The sequence below is a fragment of the Zootoca vivipara genome, chromosome 1 (genome assembly GCF_963506605.1).
Source record: "Zootoca vivipara chromosome 1, rZooViv1.1, whole genome shotgun sequence".
Classification (NCBI taxonomy): Eukaryota; Metazoa; Chordata; class Lepidosauria; order Squamata; family Lacertidae; genus Zootoca; species Zootoca vivipara.
Genome location: NC_083276.1, coordinates 96,421,736 through 96,441,679, shown reverse-complemented (window position 1 = coordinate 96,441,679; position 19,944 = coordinate 96,421,736). Strand labels below are relative to the sequence as shown.

General features: G+C 39.3%; 1 protein-coding gene across 3 annotated transcripts; it reads right to left on the bottom strand.

Annotated features, from left to right (window-relative positions):
• Positions 1-1,926: 1,926 nt before the first annotated feature.
• Positions 1,927-19,909, bottom strand: CCNT2 (cyclin T2). 3 transcript variants are annotated; one of them, XM_035130437.2, is made up of 10 exons: positions 19,665-19,908; positions 17,406-17,487; positions 13,219-13,341; positions 12,284-12,344; positions 11,783-11,845; positions 9,289-9,334; positions 6,729-6,892; positions 6,056-6,126; positions 4,315-5,431; positions 1,927-4,216 (listed from the first exon to the last, which is right to left on the bottom strand). In XM_035130437.2, exons 1-10 carry the CDS (start codon positions 19,895-19,897, stop codon positions 4,152-4,154), a joined length of 2,025 nt encoding a protein of 674 aa, XP_034986328.2. In that variant the 5' UTR covers positions 19,898-19,908; the 3' UTR covers positions 1,927-4,151. The 3 variants fall into 3 exon arrangements, 2 of the variants coding, with proteins under 2 accessions (XP_034986328.2, XP_060135386.1); XM_060279403.1 differs by having other exon boundaries at positions 1,927-5,431; positions 19,665-19,909; XR_009558239.1 differs by lacking the exons at positions 1,927-4,216; positions 4,315-5,431; positions 6,056-6,126 and having other exon boundaries at positions 6,754-6,892; positions 8,973-9,334.
• Positions 19,910-19,944: the final 35 nt, after the last annotated feature.

Sequence of the window (19,944 nt, the reverse complement as noted above, 5' to 3'; positions counted from 1 at the left end):
GCAAGTTGTCTGAAGAGGGGGTGAAAGCATCTAAAACAGGCTTCCTCAACCTCGGCCCTCCAGATGTTTTTGGACTAAAACTCCCATGATCCCTAGCTAGCAGGACCAGTGGTCAGGGATGATGGGAATTGTAGTCTCAAAACATCTGGAGGGCTGAGGTTGAGGAAGCCTGATCTAAAATATACCCACCCCATATTGTTACTTTTCAGTTAGTTGCCCAAACTTAAATAAAAGCCATTGAAAAGCAACTCCCAAGGAGCTCAAGTTTTTCTATGTATTTGGGGAACAGAATATAAGGATACCACAAATGATATTGATGTAGTATTAGATTATAATTTTATAATTTATACCCCGCCCATCTGGTTAAAATCCCTAACATACATCCTAAAGTTCATAAATGATACCACTGAGGGTAGAGGTGAATCTGTTAAGACCTAAGGCAGAGGTGTAAAAGTGCAATTTAAATGCCAGAATTCAAAGTGCAGCATTGACTAATCCCTGCAGTCAATGGCTATCATGATAGTCCACTCAACGAGTGACAGTAAACCCAATAGTGCATAGCACCACTAATGGGAAACATGACTTGAGGTCCACAAAGGCTGGGACAGCAATTCCACATACTGGTATATTTATCGCAGAATAAGCACCATGGATTCAATAGGACTTGCTTCAGAGTAGACATTTATAGATAGGATTGTACCAAGAGTTCTCTTAATGCAACCATATGGAGTATGCTCATTTCATGGATTTAACGGAAGTACTAAGATTTTCCCATTTCTCATGGGCCCCTTTTTATTTTGTGGAGAGTTCACAATTAATTATCCCATTAATCACTCAGTTTCCTTCACTTTGCACAAATAGACCAAACCACATTTTGTTAATAAATTTGTTCACATCAGATGCTACTCCTATAGGTGCATTCTATAATGCATTCAATGTATGCTACCAAATATTACACTTTCAACTTTTACTCTGCCACAATGGTCATCTCCCAGTTATCTTTTTCACCCTTGTCATGCTGGAGGGCCATTGTGGCATGGATAAACTCCCCATAATTTTATTTATTTTGCATCAGCTGAGTTTATTCATTTTGTAAGTGTTTTTTTTTTTGAATGAGCGGGCATATTGAAACTTCATTAAAATGAGAAATTGGTTGAGCTAGAATTTGTGTGGCATGGTCTACTAAGAGTGCTTTAGGATACATGGATAAAGCAGTTTAGTCCCAAAAGTGCTGTATTTACTGCTGCTCCAAAAAGATGTCGCAATATCTTAAGCCTGACATATATGACCTGTAAATTAATTTCAATTACTTACTGAAGAAAAATTGCAAACATCTAAGAACCCAAACCACGGTATTTTCATGGTTATTTAAGTCTTAAATTAACTAGAGTTAATTCTACACATCTTACTTTAAACCAGCCCCTTGTGTTGTTTGCGTTTTAAGAGAATTTTAGAGTTCTTTGGTATTTCTGCAGTTTTTATTTTACAGACACTTGTGGCAATTTGACTAGGCTCAAATCTTTTCAGTACTTTTATCAAAACAGATCTAGAGGACGTGTGCCCCTCCAGATGTTAAGAGTACATCTCCAATCATTATTGGCCATGCTGGCTGAGGTGAGACCAACTATATTTGGAAGGTCATGTTTCTTATCCAAGAATATGGCTATGAAAGGAAGCACTCATTCAATCTTCAAATAGCAACGTTTGCATTTATAGTAAGAGGACTGACCAATCCTATGGTCATTTGTAGAATTCACAGGGTTTATTATAAGTACCTGAACAAAACCTCATTCAACTTATGGATTTCTGCAAAGGTAAGACAAGAGCTGTATGTTTATTAGGATATTTATCTGTCTTGTAACATGTATCCATTACATCATGTAGTAATGGGTAAAAAGCATTCCAAGGCAAAGCTACAGGCTTGTAAGCAAATACTATGAGGCTTTGTAAATAAATTTTATTTAAAGTAAACATTTACTGTTTGTCTTCTTCCTACTGGGAATCACAATTTAAGACATTTTTATCTTGCTTACACCGTATGGCAAAAATTCTTCAGGATTTAATAGCATGGATGAGGTAGCGAATAAAGTCTAAAAAGGCTAAAAAATATGCAACAATGCAGGATCAAGTTTCACAATACAGGGTTTTAAGAAATATTCTTTCAATGTAAAAAGTTACAAGGGTGAAGAAGTTAACAGTTTTGGATGAAGCAGACTGTCAAGGGCTAAGGACTAGATTAAAATCTGAAGATACATTATTCATAGTGTCCATGTTCAAGAAGTGTTTAAAAAAGACACCCATAATTCAAATAAACGTCTTCAAGTATGTAGTACAAAGTTTTGCATTACTGGCGACTGAATATTACATAGTAATTGATGCACAAGTAGTTACATTATACTGTAACTACAAATTGGATACATGCTCAACAATTATCTAAAACAATTAGCTTAGTGTAGCTAACGGGGTTTAAACTTCAGATTTGCTGCTGAAGTGTTTATAACCAATTAGAGCATAAACTATGCAAGAACAGATGTTTCCAAATAGTGAATCCCTCTCAGACACAAGGATAACTTAATAAAATATTTACATTAAATACCCAGTAAGTAACACTTGCTACTGTACTGAATTTATGCTGAGGTAAATTCCATGCACTTAGGGTTAGCTGGTAAAATGGGACATCGGCTTTAAACAAAAACCCATCAACATTCACTACGGTCATCAATTGTTTAAAAAAGGCAAGTGAATGAAAACAGTAATATGACACAGCCATAAAAATGTATACTAGTGGTTTAATTGGCGAGTGATTATTCAGAGCTGAAAAAAACCTCCAGTTTTGTTATTACAATCACAAGTACAATTCACGTAGCATACGTGACAGTTCTTTTATTGTCTGAGATAAGGGAAAAGTTGGGATACCAATAATTGTATTTATTGCAAAGATAGTATTCCACCTGTAAAAGAAATATGGCATTTCACTCACATCACACACACTTTTTTAAAATTCAAAACGTGGCTGTCTGTATGAAATGCTAATGGAAAACAGTGATCCCTGTTCACTAATAACTTAAGTTTTTTAAAAAACTTACTAATTTCACTATACGTTTACGTATTTCAGTTCTTAAATCACATTAATCTATATAACCATTATTAACAGCTCTGTGTCTCTATTACTGCATCAAGCCAAACATTTAAATGCACTTTCACATCAAAAAGATTATATAAACTTTATTTTTGCTTCCCCTTCTGAAAGCTACTGACATTTCAGCAGTCAACTTGGGTTTGTTTTTCTAATAAAAAAAAATTACAAATGGAGGCCTGAGCAGTTTTCACATTGCCTCACTGGAGATACTGTGTTGTGGCTGACCATCCATCCACACTTGGTACATGATCCCCAATCAGTGAAGTGCTCTCAGGAAGTGGCTCCCAATAAGGCCTACAGTTTAACAGGAAGTGCCACTTTTATTTATATTTCTGATTGATTTTGATACTAGGGGGAAGAGTTATTTGTCATACTTACAAGCAGCTCCAATCCTGAGTATTTATGGTTTATCTAAACATACAAAAATGTATGTACATTTCTCTCCACTTTTGTTGTAAACATTTGTCAGTATACTTTACATATCCCTTCTTTGAAACATGCAAATCATACATACAGTATAAATACACATTAAAAAAATACACTCATTCATAAACTAAGCAACAAAAACTGTGGCTGGCATATTCAGTTATAAATAATCAATGTGCGAGGCATTCCATACAGCTAAGAGCAGCCATTCAAACCTACTGTTCTCATCTGTGTTTGTAGAAAATACTGTGATTTTTGCACCTTCCAAGTCATTTACAGTATTTATAACACTATCATATGTGGAGATAGGCTCATTTACTATACCTCTTCTTCTCAGAGTGAAGGATAAAGCAGCACTTACATATATTATATATATTTATATATATATATCTAAAGTAGGGCAGCAACTGCTGGGGTTGCGCTTATGAAGGTTTTCCATTCTAATATTCTTAAATAAAAAAAGGAGAAAGGGACCAAAGCAACTGATTACATATTCATTCCTTGGGCACTTAACAGTGAATCCAGCATGTCGAATGTGTCTTTGTAGTCCATATGCTGGCTGTTTGTACTGTACTCGTGACTGGCATCAGGACCGTTCTCCACAGGGTTCTTGTCCAGTTTCACGAGGGTGCTGAGATGTCCGTAGCCCACCTGGTATGCGACAGGGGGAGGAGGGGGTAAGGGAAGGTTAAAAACAGAGTTGAGAGAGGATACATACTGCTTAACAGAGGAAGAACTAGATGAACTACCTGAACTTTTGGAACTTTTGCTCATTTTGGAGTGATGGTTGTGAGAAGCATCATTGATGTACAGCCTCTTTCTTGAAGAGCCGGAACTAGAGGAATTGGCATCACTGCTCAAGCCAACAGGACTCCTCAGAACAGCTGGAGTTAATCCATCACTACTATGTTTAGTGCCACCACTGCTACTGCCACCAGTATGGGAATGGGAATGCTTATGACTGCTACCATGATGGCGGTTTATGGAATGTTCCTTGTGCTTTTCCTTGTTAACATGGGGACTAGAGTGCTTGCTTTTCCCACTGCCCTCATCGGATGAGCTATGCCTTTCTGAGGAAGAGACTTTGATTTTCATTTTCAGATCTTCTTTGCTCGAGTTCTTTTCTGTGGGTGGAATGGGTATCCGCAATTTGAGTGACCCACCCTTTTCTTTTTTGTCGGGCATGTGTTTTTCAGGCTTCTCTGCATTTGCAATGGGGATTTTCATTTTAATAGGGGAAGTCACAGAACTGCTACTTGTTGCTTGGGGTTGAGTGTGCTTTTTGTATTGCGGTTCGGGGCCCATATAGTGTTCTCTTATATCCAGTTCGAGGGTTTCTAGCTTGCGTTTCTCTCTGTATTTATCCAATGACATTTTCTGAGGCATTATTACAGGTGCAGATGTCACCTGCCCATGGTATTTGTTTCCCGGTTTGTGCACAGTAGAATGCTCAGAGAGTTTGTGATGTAATCCTGAATGCAACTGCAATGAAGTGCCTGGTTGAAAGTTTATGTTGAACTGTCCACCAGGCAGTAAAGTATCTGGTTTCTGAGAATACATCTGTTCTGTCCTTGTTTGATCTTGATGCTGAGGCCATTCTTGATGTGCTGACAGACTGTAAGAAGTACCTGGCATTCCTGTGGCCAGTATTGCCAGATTTTCTTGACTATCTTGAACAGAGATACTTCCTGAGTTCAGAGGAACTGGGGCAGGAAATGTGGATGTTGATGGTTTTTGGAAAGTTGCGTTTGCAGATACACCAGCAACAGCATCTACTAAAATGGAATTCTGAACCAAAGATGAACCAAGAAGGGAGTTATCGGATGCCTGACCATCTCCTTTAGGTTTTCTTGCAGCCTGATTAGCCTACACAAGGATAAAAGTGTAAAATTAGGACATAATCTGAAGTGTAACATTTACAAATACATCTGGCAGTCAATAAAATCCACTCGGTTCCAAAACTGAAGAACATGGTGCAACTGCAATGAGTTAATTTACTCTGAAACTTGACAAAGAACATTGAGCTCAAAAGCTCAGTGTTTTTGGACATCAGTGGGCTAAATAATAAAAAAATACTCACTTGGATTGAAATTTCTCTTGTCCAAACCTCTGCTGGGGGAGAGGATTATCATAAATTCCTCCTCTACTCTGCATATCCTTAACACCTGCTCCATAGGGTTAGAAGACCCTCTAGAACAGTGTGAGGAATAACAAAAGGGAAATTGGCAAATATCACTTCCCCTCTTCTTTCCTCAAGTGGAAGCCTCCATTTATGGTAGGGTAACTCTGGCTCTAGCTTACTGCATGTCATTTTCACAACTGTTTTATAGTTGTTATAATGAAGATTTTATCAGTTAAATTACTGGAACATCAAAATTCACCTAGCAAGTGATAGGTTGGATGCTGGCTTTCAACAAAGCTGAAAGCAGATCAGCAGATGCTTACATATAGTATAGATGAGGCAGTTTCTTTACCACAAGAATCTCTTACCCTCCAATTTCGAATCCTCTTTAATCTATTGGGAGTTTTCTCCAGTATCTGAAGAAACTCATGTGTCAGCTCTGTGAATAGAAACAAAATTAAGTGAAACATCTAAAGAACTAGCTCAATTTCTATTAGCAACTTTCAGCTCTTTTTGATGACTAGACTTAAAAAAAATTATATGGAATACCACTTGATTGTAAACCCCACCCAAAGTGGCTATCTATTCAATCAAAAGAAATTTACATATGCCTGAAACTAGTTTTCAAAGCCACTGCTTAAGATACTTCTTTGGGGGGAGGGGGGATTTAAAAAGTACTGGGGGGAATACAATATATTTTAATGCCACTCCTCAGTATAAACCTCCAGCGTGATCCACCCTGGTAATTGTGTGTGTGTGTGTGTGTGTGTGTGTGTGTGTGTGTGTGTGTGTGTGTATACACACACACAAAAACAGTAAATGCATTATTTTTAAAAGTAAGCATTTTATAAAAAGTGTTACATTCAGCATGGATGAAGCTATAATAAAAGAATCTTGCATTACATACTGAAATGGTAAACACCTAGTCTGCCGGTAACTGCCTTTTTAGCCATCGTGGTAAAGGTAACAGGAATGTCACAAACAAAATAACTAGAAACACAAATTTAAATAAAAGAATAAAGGAAAACAGATTTTACATACCGTCAAGTAATTCTAAAGTAACAGAAGGATCTACATATTCCCACCAATGCTTTCCATCAGTTGATACCGGAATCTCCCAGTTGGACCACTTGCAAGCCAAATGTATACAGACACATGCTATCACAGTTGGTTTGTACTGAAGACAAAATGTAGTAAGGTGCAGACTGTAGTTGGAAATGTTTCACAATGGAAGAACAAACGTCAAACATGGAAAAGAACAAAAAACAAGAAGAGAGCACTTATCACCACAGTATTCAAGATATATATTATTAAGCTATAAATGTTTTTTTTTATTTAAAAAATGTACAACTCTGGGACTTTATATTTTAAAAAAACCATACAGGTATTCATACAGAATAATTTAGATTGTTTCTGCTGATAAAATGGAATAACTACTACGGTATTCTGTTCTTCCAGCAGTACCGGAACTTAATACACAAGAAAATCAAAATATTAGCATTCATAAATATCAATATTTCTGCAAAAAATATACTCCCTCAAATTTTATGGCATTGTAATGTAGGTTTCATTTTGAAAGTTAGTGAAGTAAAGCAACATGTAGGGAAAAAATGAAATCTCTGCCAGTCCAGCCTGCAACATAGTTTGTATTAGTAAAGTCAACCGAGTCATGATTAGCAGAAAATTCTAGCTGGAAGCAACACAACTGTGGCAATTCCATGTTCTAGCATTGATTTGAAATTTGACCTAATGGAAAGATATTCATTCTAACAAGTGTGTCCGCCCTAGCAAGTACTTATTGTACAAATATTTAATTATGTGCATATTTACATTAACTATGTCCTAGATCTAGAGATTTAAGTAGAAAAACAATTCCATTTAATCAAGGCAGCCCCACCCAATTATTCTCATTTCCTTGTCTATTGCAACCTTCAGTGGCCTATCCCAAGCAGTTTCATAGGGTCCACCGTGCGTTAGAAAATTGAGGTGGTGGTGGTGGGGCGGACCCTGAAAAGCCCTGCTGCACTTTTATTTTCTCAGGATCCAACACAATGAGCTTAAAATCACATGCTCCTTCCTTTTCTCCACACCATAATCAGCTCATAATTAATCATTCAAATTGCAAGCCAGCATAACATAGGCATTGAGTTCCTATTTCAACTCAAGCCCTCTTAACAATATCACTTTGAGGGGAGATCATTATTTCCTGTATCCTTGCCACACAATGAATCTCTTCCCAGGTCTTCAGATTTTTGATTACATATTTTCAAAATTCATCATTTCCCCCTTCTAAACCCTCATTTATATTCTCCATTACCCTGTTTACTTTACTGTAGGCTTCTGCTCACTCTTTTTATTTCATTCAATCAAACCAATGCCTGAGTTATATCCCTAATGTCTCTATAATGTCCTAATGTTCTCCTTTTAAGTTTAACTCTTAGATATTATTTATAAAGTCTTCTTCTTTCACTATTCCATTTCATATCCGCTTCACATAACCTCTGTTACCCTCTTTTTTGCCTGTGGCTTTCATGCTCTCTCCAAGGCTGGAACTGTGTATCAGAATACAAATTAACCTTTCTCCTTTTTGCAAAGTCTACTTTTTTCTATAAAATTAATGACTAGCTGGTTAACATACTGATAAAACCCCTATCACAGAGCCAGGAGAAATAATAAATCAGGACATAGTGTCACTTCCCCCAATTCCTGATTGGTCTTTATCTACAAACCATTAACTGTTAATTAAAATCTAATGATTAATAATAAAATAAAACAACTTCTAACCAGTGGTCATGACTCAAGCTTATTTTAAATCAGTTAACAAGATAGGAATTGGGGAAATAACAGCTAAACACTGTTCACTCCTCCTCCCAACCATGCAGTAGTTGAGAGGAGCAGTCAAGACCAAGGCTTTGCTTAGGCCAGCAGATATTTTTTTAAACCCACAACTTTTCCATGTGAATGTCATCTGGGTACTTTCCTGAACACTTGCAATTTATTTACATCTCTCTTCCACCTATCCATTTTACTGAAAACCTACAGGGCCAGAGGTAATTTCTGACCAATAGTAGGGCTTTCCCCCCACATACATATGTTAAAGAACTAGCAGCTTCTGCACTGCTAAATGTCTTATAGGCTAGTTCTAATGTAGCTGTAACAAAAGCTTTTTTTTTTTACTACAGCTGTTATTTGATTTCTTTTTAGAAAAAAACAATGCTATTTTATTTTCATTAAGAAAAAATGCCATTAACTACAAGGGTAAACTAGAAACAGCTTTGTACTTACCAAGATGCTCGGATTTCTAGGTTAAGTTTATCTCTCTGTAATCTTTAGCTGCTATTCAGGCTACCATTTTTAGACTTATGCACTCACAATCGAGAAAAAGTCACCAGAAAGCACCACTACACTTCACATTGTGCATTTAACCCCTTTGTGCCATTAGGCCCTTGTACAATACACCGCACTGCAAACAGGAAGGTACCACCACAGTAGATGGCCCAGTCGCCTGTTGCAACAAGGGTTCGACACAGGTAGGGGACCCTGCAGTAAAGGAAGCTATAGTGTGCTACAACAGTGCAACAAAGAGGTTCAGGATAACAACCTGTTGGTAGCCATGAAATAGGATGTCTGTGCCAAATCCTTGCTTGCTGTAAGAAAAAAAAGAAACAATGAAATTAGACACCAGTATAGTTAATATTCCAAATTAAAATGCTTTCCATGTGAAGATAATACAAGCGGCCCACTTGCAAATGAACACAATGCAAGCCATTGCCAAGGCAAAGTTTGTGTTTACTCAGTTACTCTTCAAACTAAGTCTGCTACAAGGTTTCTTGAAACATGAATTTATTTATTTAATCAAAGTAACACAATAAGCTAGCCAGTACTTCAAAACTCCGGGATAGGGCAACTAGTATGTTTTGAGATAATTCAGCGGTAGATAATTGTCTTCATAGCCTGAGCCTTACAACTCAACTACTAATAGGTTTGCTCTAAGTAAATCATAGATGCCAATAAAAATAAAGCTGGAGGTCAGCAAAAAAACATCTGATTCTCTATAGTTTTCAGTGGTCACCACAAGTTTTTCACCCTGTCACCACCATTACGCTAGCAAAAGGAGGAGATCCTCAGTGTCAGCCAACCCAGAAACTCAGCGTAACATTATGTTGATGATGTACAGATTTTTCCATCTTTGGTTTAGCACTGCTGACCCTTTAAGGAAGACAGCTAACAAAAGCACCTGTCCACTAGACAGGTGGGCATGGTTTGGGGAAAACGGACTCACAGGCCAAACTGGATGCTCTGGCAGACCAAGACTGGCCCACAGGCTGGAGGCTCCCCACTTGTAGTATGTCATTACAGTGGTACCTCAGTTTAAAAACAATTTGGTTTAATAACTCCACAAAACCGAAAATAGTGTCTTGGTTTGAGAACTCTACCTCGTTATAAGAACGAAATCCAAACACTGGAAGGGCACTGGCAGTGGGAATCCTCATTAGGGAAAGCGTGCTTCGGTTTAAGAACCCTTTTGGTTTAAGAACGGACTTCTGGAACGGATTAAGTTCGTAAACCAAGGTACCACTGTAGTTCTTTTAATCTGTCAAATGTAGATGTCACAACACTAAAAGAAGCTTTCTGATCATGTATTCTCCAATCCTGCCCCTTTGAAAGGTGGTGGCAGTGTTGGGATAAAGAACTGCTTCTTCAAAATTCACAAGGTAAAATTCAGAGGCCAAACTGCGCTTTCTCAAACTGTCTTCTTCACCTGCACTTTTTCAGATGATGAACTTTTAAAATTATTATTTTTAATAATGTTCAGTGGTACCTCTGGACAAGAACTTAATTCGTTCCGGAGGTCTGTTCTTAACCTGAAGCACCACTTTAGCTAATGGGGCCTCTTGCTGCCGGCTGTGCCGCCGGAGCACGATTTCTGTTCTCATGCTGAAGCAAAGTTCTTAAGCTGAGGTACTATTTCTGGATTAGCGGTTTTGTAACCTGACGCATTTGTAACCCGAGGTACCACTGTATGTGAAAGCAGGGAAGCAGATAAAGATCTTCTTATAGGCTATTAATGTTTGTAAGATGGTGACCAGCAAATTCGAATAAACTGATGGATCAGAAAGACTGAGGAAACAGATGCAAAAGCATTATATTATATATAATGCTGTCTTGCCAAATTATTCTTATTTAATATAATAAGTCACCTAAAAAAACAACCACTGTTTAAGGATCTCAATTCTAGTCATTCATTTTCAGGCAAGTATAACTTTAAAAAGAAAAAGAAAAATCAGGAGTGGGCAGCCTGGGAGCCCTTGGCTTAATTTAATGAATATAGAAAGGAGAACAAAATGTGGGGAGGAGATGTGGCAGAAAGAAAAATGAATGCCTCCTCCCACTTCTGGTACTAGGTCCAAACACTTTTAACTCTGACACTACCTACCATAGACTACTCAGAAGGAATATAGCCCCAGACAGAAAAAGGTTTCCCACAATTGTTTAAAATTCAGGTTCTCACTATGACTGTGACACATCATTTAATCCATATGCAGTCCAGAAATTAGGCAGCTCTACCTCATTAAAAAGAAAGAATAAAAATAAATATATTACAATTGAATAAGATGGGAGGCCTAGGAGAAAAGTATTTGCAGATCTAGAAAGGGAAAAGAGAGTCAGAACAGTTAATGTTGTGAAAACTGACCAATGCTTCAAAAGCAACTAAGTATTGCAAGTACTTAATAATTTCCATCTATGATGTGTTATCTGGCTTGCTTTGCAAAAATAAAAAATAAAAATCCTTTATCCCCAATTCCATTGATTGTATATGGATGTCTACCTTATTCTCTGATCACCTTACAGCAAAATCACCCGTATAAGCAATATCTACAATATATGTACCTGGAGGGCCAATTTTTACTTTAAAAACACACCACACAACATATAATCTACATATCCTTTACAGATCCAGGTAAAAACAAAACCTAGTAGTGATTTACTCACAGCAGAAGTAATATTCCAGAAACAGATTTAGTAAGTCACACCACCTTCCTACAGAGATGTAGGGAAATTGATGTAGGGAAATCAATTAAATTGTTACTGACCTCTCACTAACTGCGTACATTTCACAACATCTGTGTGTGGATGCTCAATGGTAATCTCAAAACCTGAAAAATTAAATGTGTTATTTCACAAACTTACATTATAATGTCCATGAATTTAAAAGTACCTGGGGTCATGTTTCTTTCAAGTGCCTAGATTAATAACCTCATAATGGACTACTAAAGTAATTTTAGGGTACTTGCAACTGAAAGTTTTTTTTTTAAAAAAAAGCAAGCAGTTATACTGCTTAGTTACTATGTGTACATTTATTGCAGTAAGTGTGGTTATACTAGATTAACTCTGAAAGGACAGGTTATAAACATGGTGCAAAGACAATAATAAAATGGCTTCTATGATCAGATTTCTTCTAATATATATGTGGTGTGTCCATCAATCAAATATGGAAGCATTCTATTACTGGAACTACACTATAATGTGAATATGTTACTAGCTATACAGTTGCTATAAGATTATCATATGTACATTTAATATACTGTACTTACCTAAAGTTTGAAGCATTATTGTTTCAAGTATAACCAGCTCTTGGGCCTGCTGAAGGTATGCCTAATAATAAAGAAAAATGCTGAAGCATCAGTACAGCAACTTTAACAAGTTAATAATACCAAAGTATATACCAAATAAACTGATTGGCTATCGACACTTATTTTGGGGTACACATCACAACCACCAAGGCAGTAAGAAACTATTTTCTCTCATGCTTTTGTTTCTTTCATGATGTCTTAAAACACAGAGTTCTGATTAGCCTCATCACAACAGTTGTCTTTAATATGCATAGCAATATTGGGGATGTTCAGACATTTATTTCCCTTTCTTACCTCTAAGCACAGTGAGATCATAAATGGTTCCTGGGCTCCTACCCTCTTCTCAAAATTCTTATGTTCCTCTCAACTGTATGAAGGCAAGGCTTGAAGATACTTTACTGTTTGTATATGTCCCTAACCTGCAAAGTGCTTAAATAAATGCACAATGCCCGGTTTAGGTTTTGAAAGGAGCTCAATACAGGAAGGAAGGAGGCACACTGAGACTCCTGCTCTCATCACATGTAGATGTGAGATAGAGAACATAATGTCTGAATACCTCAATATTTTATGAGAAGAGATGGTCATCTGAGGAAAATGGAAAAAATGTGTAAAATGGCAAAGTCTGCCAATAAAGTAAAAAAAAAATCCAAAAAAACCAACAACACCCCAGCATTTTTCTGTACTTGGAAGAAACATTTTTTCAATTAAAAAAGTTATTTTGATTTCAACTATTAGGACAGGCTGCTGCTAATGTTCCATAATAATCATTTAATATTAAGTAGAAATGTATCTGTGAATTCAAATACACAATGGGAAGGAACAACACAGCTTACAATTCTGCCAAGGGAAAAGGAAAAAGTGTCAGTTATGCTTTATGAAAACTGATATGTACATACATCACTCTTTGTGTCCAGCTCTTGATGATGAAGGCAAGCATGTGCTACTTTGATAACATGTTCGAGTTTTCGTGGCTGTTCTTCCACTTTTGCAGCCAAAAATAATGCAGTTGGAGATATAATCTGTCAGACAAAAAATGCTTCAGTCAGAACAGTGTTTCAACACATCTCCCATAAGATTAGTTACCTCTAACAAATAGGAAAATCTTAAAACTATTGTGATAAAGCCTTGTGGAAGTTGAAAATTACTCTACCTTCTGCCATATAGAAATATTAGAATGTAGCACGTTTCCTGAAATAGCCTTTATAGCAGGTATCCCCAAACTGCGGCCCTCCAGATGTTTTGGCCTACAACTCCCATGATCTAGGACCAGTGGTCAGGGAAGATGGGAATTGTAGTCCAAAACATCTGGAGGGCCGAAGTTTGGAGATCCCTGCTTTATAGAATCAATGAAAGCACAAGACTTTTAAGCATTTAATATCCTATGCAGCAAATATTGCCAATATGTACAGTATTTATCTTCATTTCTACTGTTTCAATGCCAACAGGTGAGAGGGTGCAACTGCATCAAGTCTTGCAGCCAATTGATCAGGGCCTAGGAACAATTCCAAAACTTAAGGAAGTCACACTCAAGAATTTGTCTTCACCCAACACTGCTTTTGTATGTCCACGTGGAGCTGTGGCTAGGAATGTAGCACATCTGTTTTGGCTGATATGCCAGCTCTACACATTAAGAATAAGCATCTGTCACTGTCGCAGTCACACATAACATGGTAACTTATCTCAACTACTATAAAACCCTTTTAAATGTGGCTGCCACTGGGCACTGATCAGAAACCTCAGGTGGCCTAGGGTGCAGTAGCACAAAATGGTCAGGCGCTGGGAGTTGGTGATATTATTCACTCATGAATTCCAGTGTTGGTTTGTTTCCAGGGAATTGTTGTCCAAACACATCTTAAGGGCACCAGGTTGGTCAAGAATATGGAAAGTACCGTTCTTGACATTTGAACCTGAGTCAAGACTGCTTTTGAAAGCACCTTCTCAAAAATACTGTTCCCTCCCTGCAAGGAGTCAAAATAAGCAGAAGAGATGGTGCTGCCATCATATGAAGTGAGAACATATGTAACCTCAAACAAGCATATTTTTGGTGATGGTATCTGAACTGTACAATTCCCTCCATTCAAGTGTCCCACCATATGCTTTCCAGAATTTGTGCATGTATGATATATCAACCCTTTACAAAGTTTTGATTCTGTTTCCCTTTCCCCCAAGTAGTGCTCTAAGCCAGTGTTTCCCAACCTTGTGCCTCCAGCTGTTTTCGGACTACAATTCCCATCATTCCTGACCACTGGTCTTGCTAGCTAGGGATGGGAGTTGTAGTCCAAAAACAGCTAGAGGCACAAGGTTGGGAAACACTGCTCTAAGCAACTGATTTGTCCATACTTGGACCCTAAAGTTATTTAAAGGTAAAGGGACCCCTGACCATTAGGTCCAGTCGTGACCAACTCTGGGGTTGCGTGCGCATCTCGCATTATTGGCCGAGGGAGCCGGCGTATAGCTTCCAGGTCATGTGGCCAGCATGACAAAGCCGCTTCTGGCGAACCAGAGCAGCACATGGAAACGCCGTTTACCTTCCTGCTGTAGCAGTTCCTATTTATCTACTTGCATTTTGACGTGCTTTCGAACTGCTAGGTTGGCAGGAGCTGGGACCGAGCAATGGGAGCTCACCCCATTGCAGGGATTTGAACTGCCGACCTTCTGATCAGCAAGCCCTAGGCTCAGTGGTTTAACCCACAGCACCACCTGGGTTATTTAGCTTTGCAGTAATTAGCATTCTGCCACCAATGTTTCTCCAAGTTATTAAAGCCATGGCACCAGTTTCTCCAAGTTATTAAAGCATGGCGCCCTGCTAAAGTTCCTTGCAAAACAGTAATATTTTCTGCCCATTTACTGCATTTTCCCTTTTGTCCTAAAAGCCTTTTATAACAAAATTTAGCCACAAGTAGTATCATGTCCAAACACTTTTAAAGAATATCTAACACTGATGAATCCTTATGGGATACACTGTTTACATTACAGCTATTTATCAGAATAATCATAGACTCTATTCAGTAGGCCTAACAGTGAAAAATAGGGGGGGGAACAGTATTAGAATCACAGGCTCATACTGTGTTTGTACTATTTCAACCAGACAGTCTATGTTTCTTAAAGCAAAATTTAAGTCCTCTAATATGGCTAACACACATTATCAGCAAGGGAGAAGGATGCTATGACCATCAAGCTCCATCTGCAATATCTAGCCGGTGTGATCATCTGTCTGCAAACCCATGGCCATTTCTGGCTATTACAGAAGACAGAAGTACTTTGTCTAGGCGCCCTGAAGTTTCTAAGCTACATAAGCTGCCAACAAGCTGACTAAACAAAACCTATGATTGCTGGAATAACAAAGCAAGAGTAATACCAGAAACTAGACTCTTGGTCAGAGCGCCATATTCAGCACCTTGGCTGCAAGCAAAGGGGGAGCTTGCTTGTAGAAATGACAAACTACATTTACAACCAGGGTTTTCTTTCTGCCCTGGCAATATCAATAGCTTGTCTATGCAAGTACAGTCGTACCTGGGTTCTTGAACACCTTGGTACTTGTACATTTTGGCTCCCAAATGCCCAAAACCCGGAAGTAAGTGTTCCAGTTTTCAAACATTTTTCGGAAGCCGAATGTCTGACATGGCTTCCACTTGAGTGCAGGAAACTCCTGCAGGCAATTGAAAGCCACACCTTGGTTTTCAAACCGTTTGAGGAGTTGAACGACTTCCGGAAATGATTACGCTCAAGAACCAAGGTACGACTGTATGGCCACAATAACTACAACAAAACTGCGGCTATGCACAAACTGCCTCATGTGTATGCAAAAACTACTTTGGATCACTGCCCTTGGCTTCCATGTTAAACACTACAGCATTTTTATTTCTTATATCCCAGTTTCAAAAATACTGCATTTTAACACACATTACAAAAATGAAAGCATTCATTATTATCCAGTCCAAATGATACAAAAGCAGGTAAGGGGCACTACAATCTACTTAAACTTACTTACAATAAACTCCCACTGTGTTTATGTTAATTACATTTGTAAAGAAATTTCATTACTGAACTTTTTTAGAAATACCTTTAAGGCTCTTGTTAGTTTCTGGAGGACATGAGAGACTGCAGCTTACAAGGCACATTGGCACAGATCTATCAGGTTCCAATTTCATTATGAACCACGAACTCCACTCCAGTTTATAAGCAAACGCTGTATTGCCAGACTTCCCCTTCCTCTCCTCCCCCAACACCCACAAAAATCTTCTATGGAGGGTCTTCTCAAACTTCTGGATTTGGGGGGGGGGGCGCACAGGGAAAAGTTTCACCTCACAAGTGGACATCTCTTGTATTAGGGGGACAGGAATACTGGACACTGCCCATGGCTTCCAAGTACTGCTATTATGTATCCTTCATTGGCATTAATGCCCCCCAATTGAACTGATTCGAGCATGAATTATCCAAACTCTCTTAGAATCGTAGAATCATAGAGTTGGAAGAGACCACAAGGGCCATCCAGTCCAACCCCCTGCCAAGCAGGAAACACCACCAAAGCATTCTTGACATATGCCTGTCAAGCCTCTGCTTAAAGACCTCCAAAGAAAGAGATTCCACCACACTCCTTGGTAGCAGATTCCACTGCCAAACAGCTCTTACTGTCAGGAAGTTCTTCCTAATGTTTAGGTGGGATCTTCTTTCTTGTAGTTTGAATCCACTGCTCCATGTCCGCTTCTCTGGAGCAGCAGAAAACAATCTTTCTCCCTCCTTCTCCAGGCTAAACTCACAGAGCTGTGAAAGAATCTCCCTAACCATGGCCATCCACTCATTTGAGATTCTAAGCAAGACACACACTCACCTAAATCAAAATCAGCACAGCATTTTTAGTTCATGAAGAGATACTAATAGTAAACAAGATGTTATAAATGAGATTCTCTTACCATAGGTGACTACAAGCAGAAATGACAGTATTATAAATGGTCTAAGGTACAAGACTGAGACTAACTAATGTCAAAGAAATTTTTAAATAGATGCTACATATCCCCCAAATGTAACATTGAAAAAGTAGCACTGTTCTTATGCAGTACAGTAAAGGCTAAGATGTACTTACATTTCTATTAAATTTTGTGAAGGAATGATGCATATAAAACCTGTGCATGTAAACAATCGCAGTATTAATTGTAAGTTGAGATCTAAAAAGAGAGTTAAGGAAGTTTTGTGTAAGTACCCAAAATAGAATTTTCTCTCCAAGTGCTTGAACCATAAGACACAATATGTAAAAGACAAGACTAATTTGTTTTCTTCATTTCATTCAGATATAACTTTAAAATATCTGTTAAATTAACAGGGGAACACACTTTATGACCCAAACTTCACTAGGCTGTATCTAGTCCAGGGTTCACAGATGAAGAATTGTGCCCCCATCCCCCAAAGGGTGAAACCACCTGCAAGAAAGGCTGGAATGTATGGCAAGAAGCTTCATTGGGAGTGGTGAATTCAGAAAATCAGGAATGGTCTGTTTGCAATCACACTGCATTGGCTGTAACTTATTCATAATTTCAAGTTAATATTATTATTATTTTTACTTGTACACAGCCATTCTGGGAAGTTGGTACATTGTCAGTGTTGATATTTTCCAAAGACGTATACTAAAGCTTACAAGATTTTCAATTATTCCACATTTTAGTCTACATTATGTTTGTTGGAAAAAGCCACACGAAGATGATTGTTTTATAAATGATTAACTTTCTGCAAGTATTCCTAGTGTAAAGGTAAAGGGACCCCTGACCATTAGGTAGAGTCGCGGACGACTCTGGGGTTGCGGCGCTCATCTCGCTTTACTGGCTGAGGGAGTCAGCGTACAGCTTCCAGGTCATGTGGCCAGCATGACCAAGCCGCTTCTGGTGAACCAGAGCAGCGCACGGAAATGCCGTTTACCTTCCCGCTTTCAAACTGCTAGGTTGTCAGGAGCAGGGACTGAGCAACGGGAGCTCACCGGGGATCTGAACCGCCAGCCCTAGGCTCAGTGGTTTAGACCACAGCGCCACCTGCATCCCTCATTCCTAGTGTAAGAAACTGTAAATAAGTCACCACTTTAAGTTTAGAAAAGCTGTTGCTAATCAAGGCATCCAGTCACATATTCACAAGGTTAGACAATGTTTATTTGTCAAACAAGAACACACAGAGGGTTCACAAAGTTATCTACACAGGACTTACAGGAAATTGGTGATGGGTGATTAAGCTTTACTGTACTAAGTTTGTTGCAGTCTGTGAAAGTGGGTTTGAGGATAAAGTTAGCCTACTAGTTAATATACTCAATGGGGAAAAATATTTGTCCAAACTATTATAGCAGATTATCCTTGCTAAAAATAATAGTTAAAAAAATCTGTGATTATGTCTAAATTCTACAGAGAAAGAAAGTTTTTAGAATAAGCCTGTTGTTCCTGATTTCAGACAACTGAAGGCGTTGTATAGAACACCCAATACATTCTACAGTGCCTAACTTTTCTTTTGAAATAATGTACTTTTTCCAGTACTTTGACCATTTTTTCAAAAAAATAGTTTTTATTTCAGAACAAGAATTGGGGGGGGGGGAGCATTTGCTAGGCTGCGGAAAGGCTGCCCTGTGTTATCTCCTCAATCCACATGCTAGGAGAAGCATCAAATCTCCTCCACTTGATTGTGTGTAGGGAGGGGCAGGCTTCTGTTGGGCAAGGTACCTTTTCATACCTATCTCAATGATTCTCAATTTACAAAAACAAAAAAACAACCAACCAACCCACAGAACTTAAACTAAAAACTTACTATCTAAAGCTGAGATTAAGAAGAAAACCTATCACGTATGCACAAAGCCATTACAGAACAATGTAGTTGAAACAAGGCGGCTGCACTTCAAAAGGCACCCCTTTTGAGACGCTAGTAGTCCATAGTTTCCCTGCGCCAAGGGGCGAAAAGTACAAAAAAAGGCCTAATTTTCAGCCCCGCACAGAACTCACAAGGCACACAAACACACACGAGGCAGTACAGGTCACCCCGTGCCAGCAGGGTCTGGGGCCTGCAAGGCCATGGCGCCGAGCCGTTAACGCAGCCGCCGAACAAAATCCTTCCTCTCTCCCCGACTCCCGGGGGATCCTGTGGCGCCTCCCTCCCACCCACCCCCTCAGCCGGAGAAGAAGGGAAAGGCGAGCCAGGAGGAGGAGGAGGAGCCAGAGCAGGCGAGGCCTCCTCGGCTCCCCAAAGGGGCCGTCTGCCTGGAGGAAAAACTCGGGGTGGGGGTGGGGAGCAGCCGGAGAGGGTCTTCCCCGTCCATTTAGGCCCGCGACCATCCCTCCCCGTCCCTCTGCCCGCCGCCTTCGCCCCAGAAGGATACACGTTGAGGCGCTGGCCCATGTCCTGGATGAGGTTGGCTGCCTGCTGCCGGTACGAGAGCTCCTTGTCGGCCTCGACGCCGCAGCGCCGAGACGGCGTGTTCTCCAGCTGCTCCCGGCTGAAGAACCAGCGAGGAGTTCCCGGGCCGCCTCCTCCCCCGCCGCCGTTTCCTCCGCCAGCCCCGCGCGACGCTGAACTCGCGCCAGGTCCGGAACCCGCCACAGCCGCCGCCATGACACAACCACTTCCCCCTCCTCTCGCAGCGGCAACCGGCACGCCCG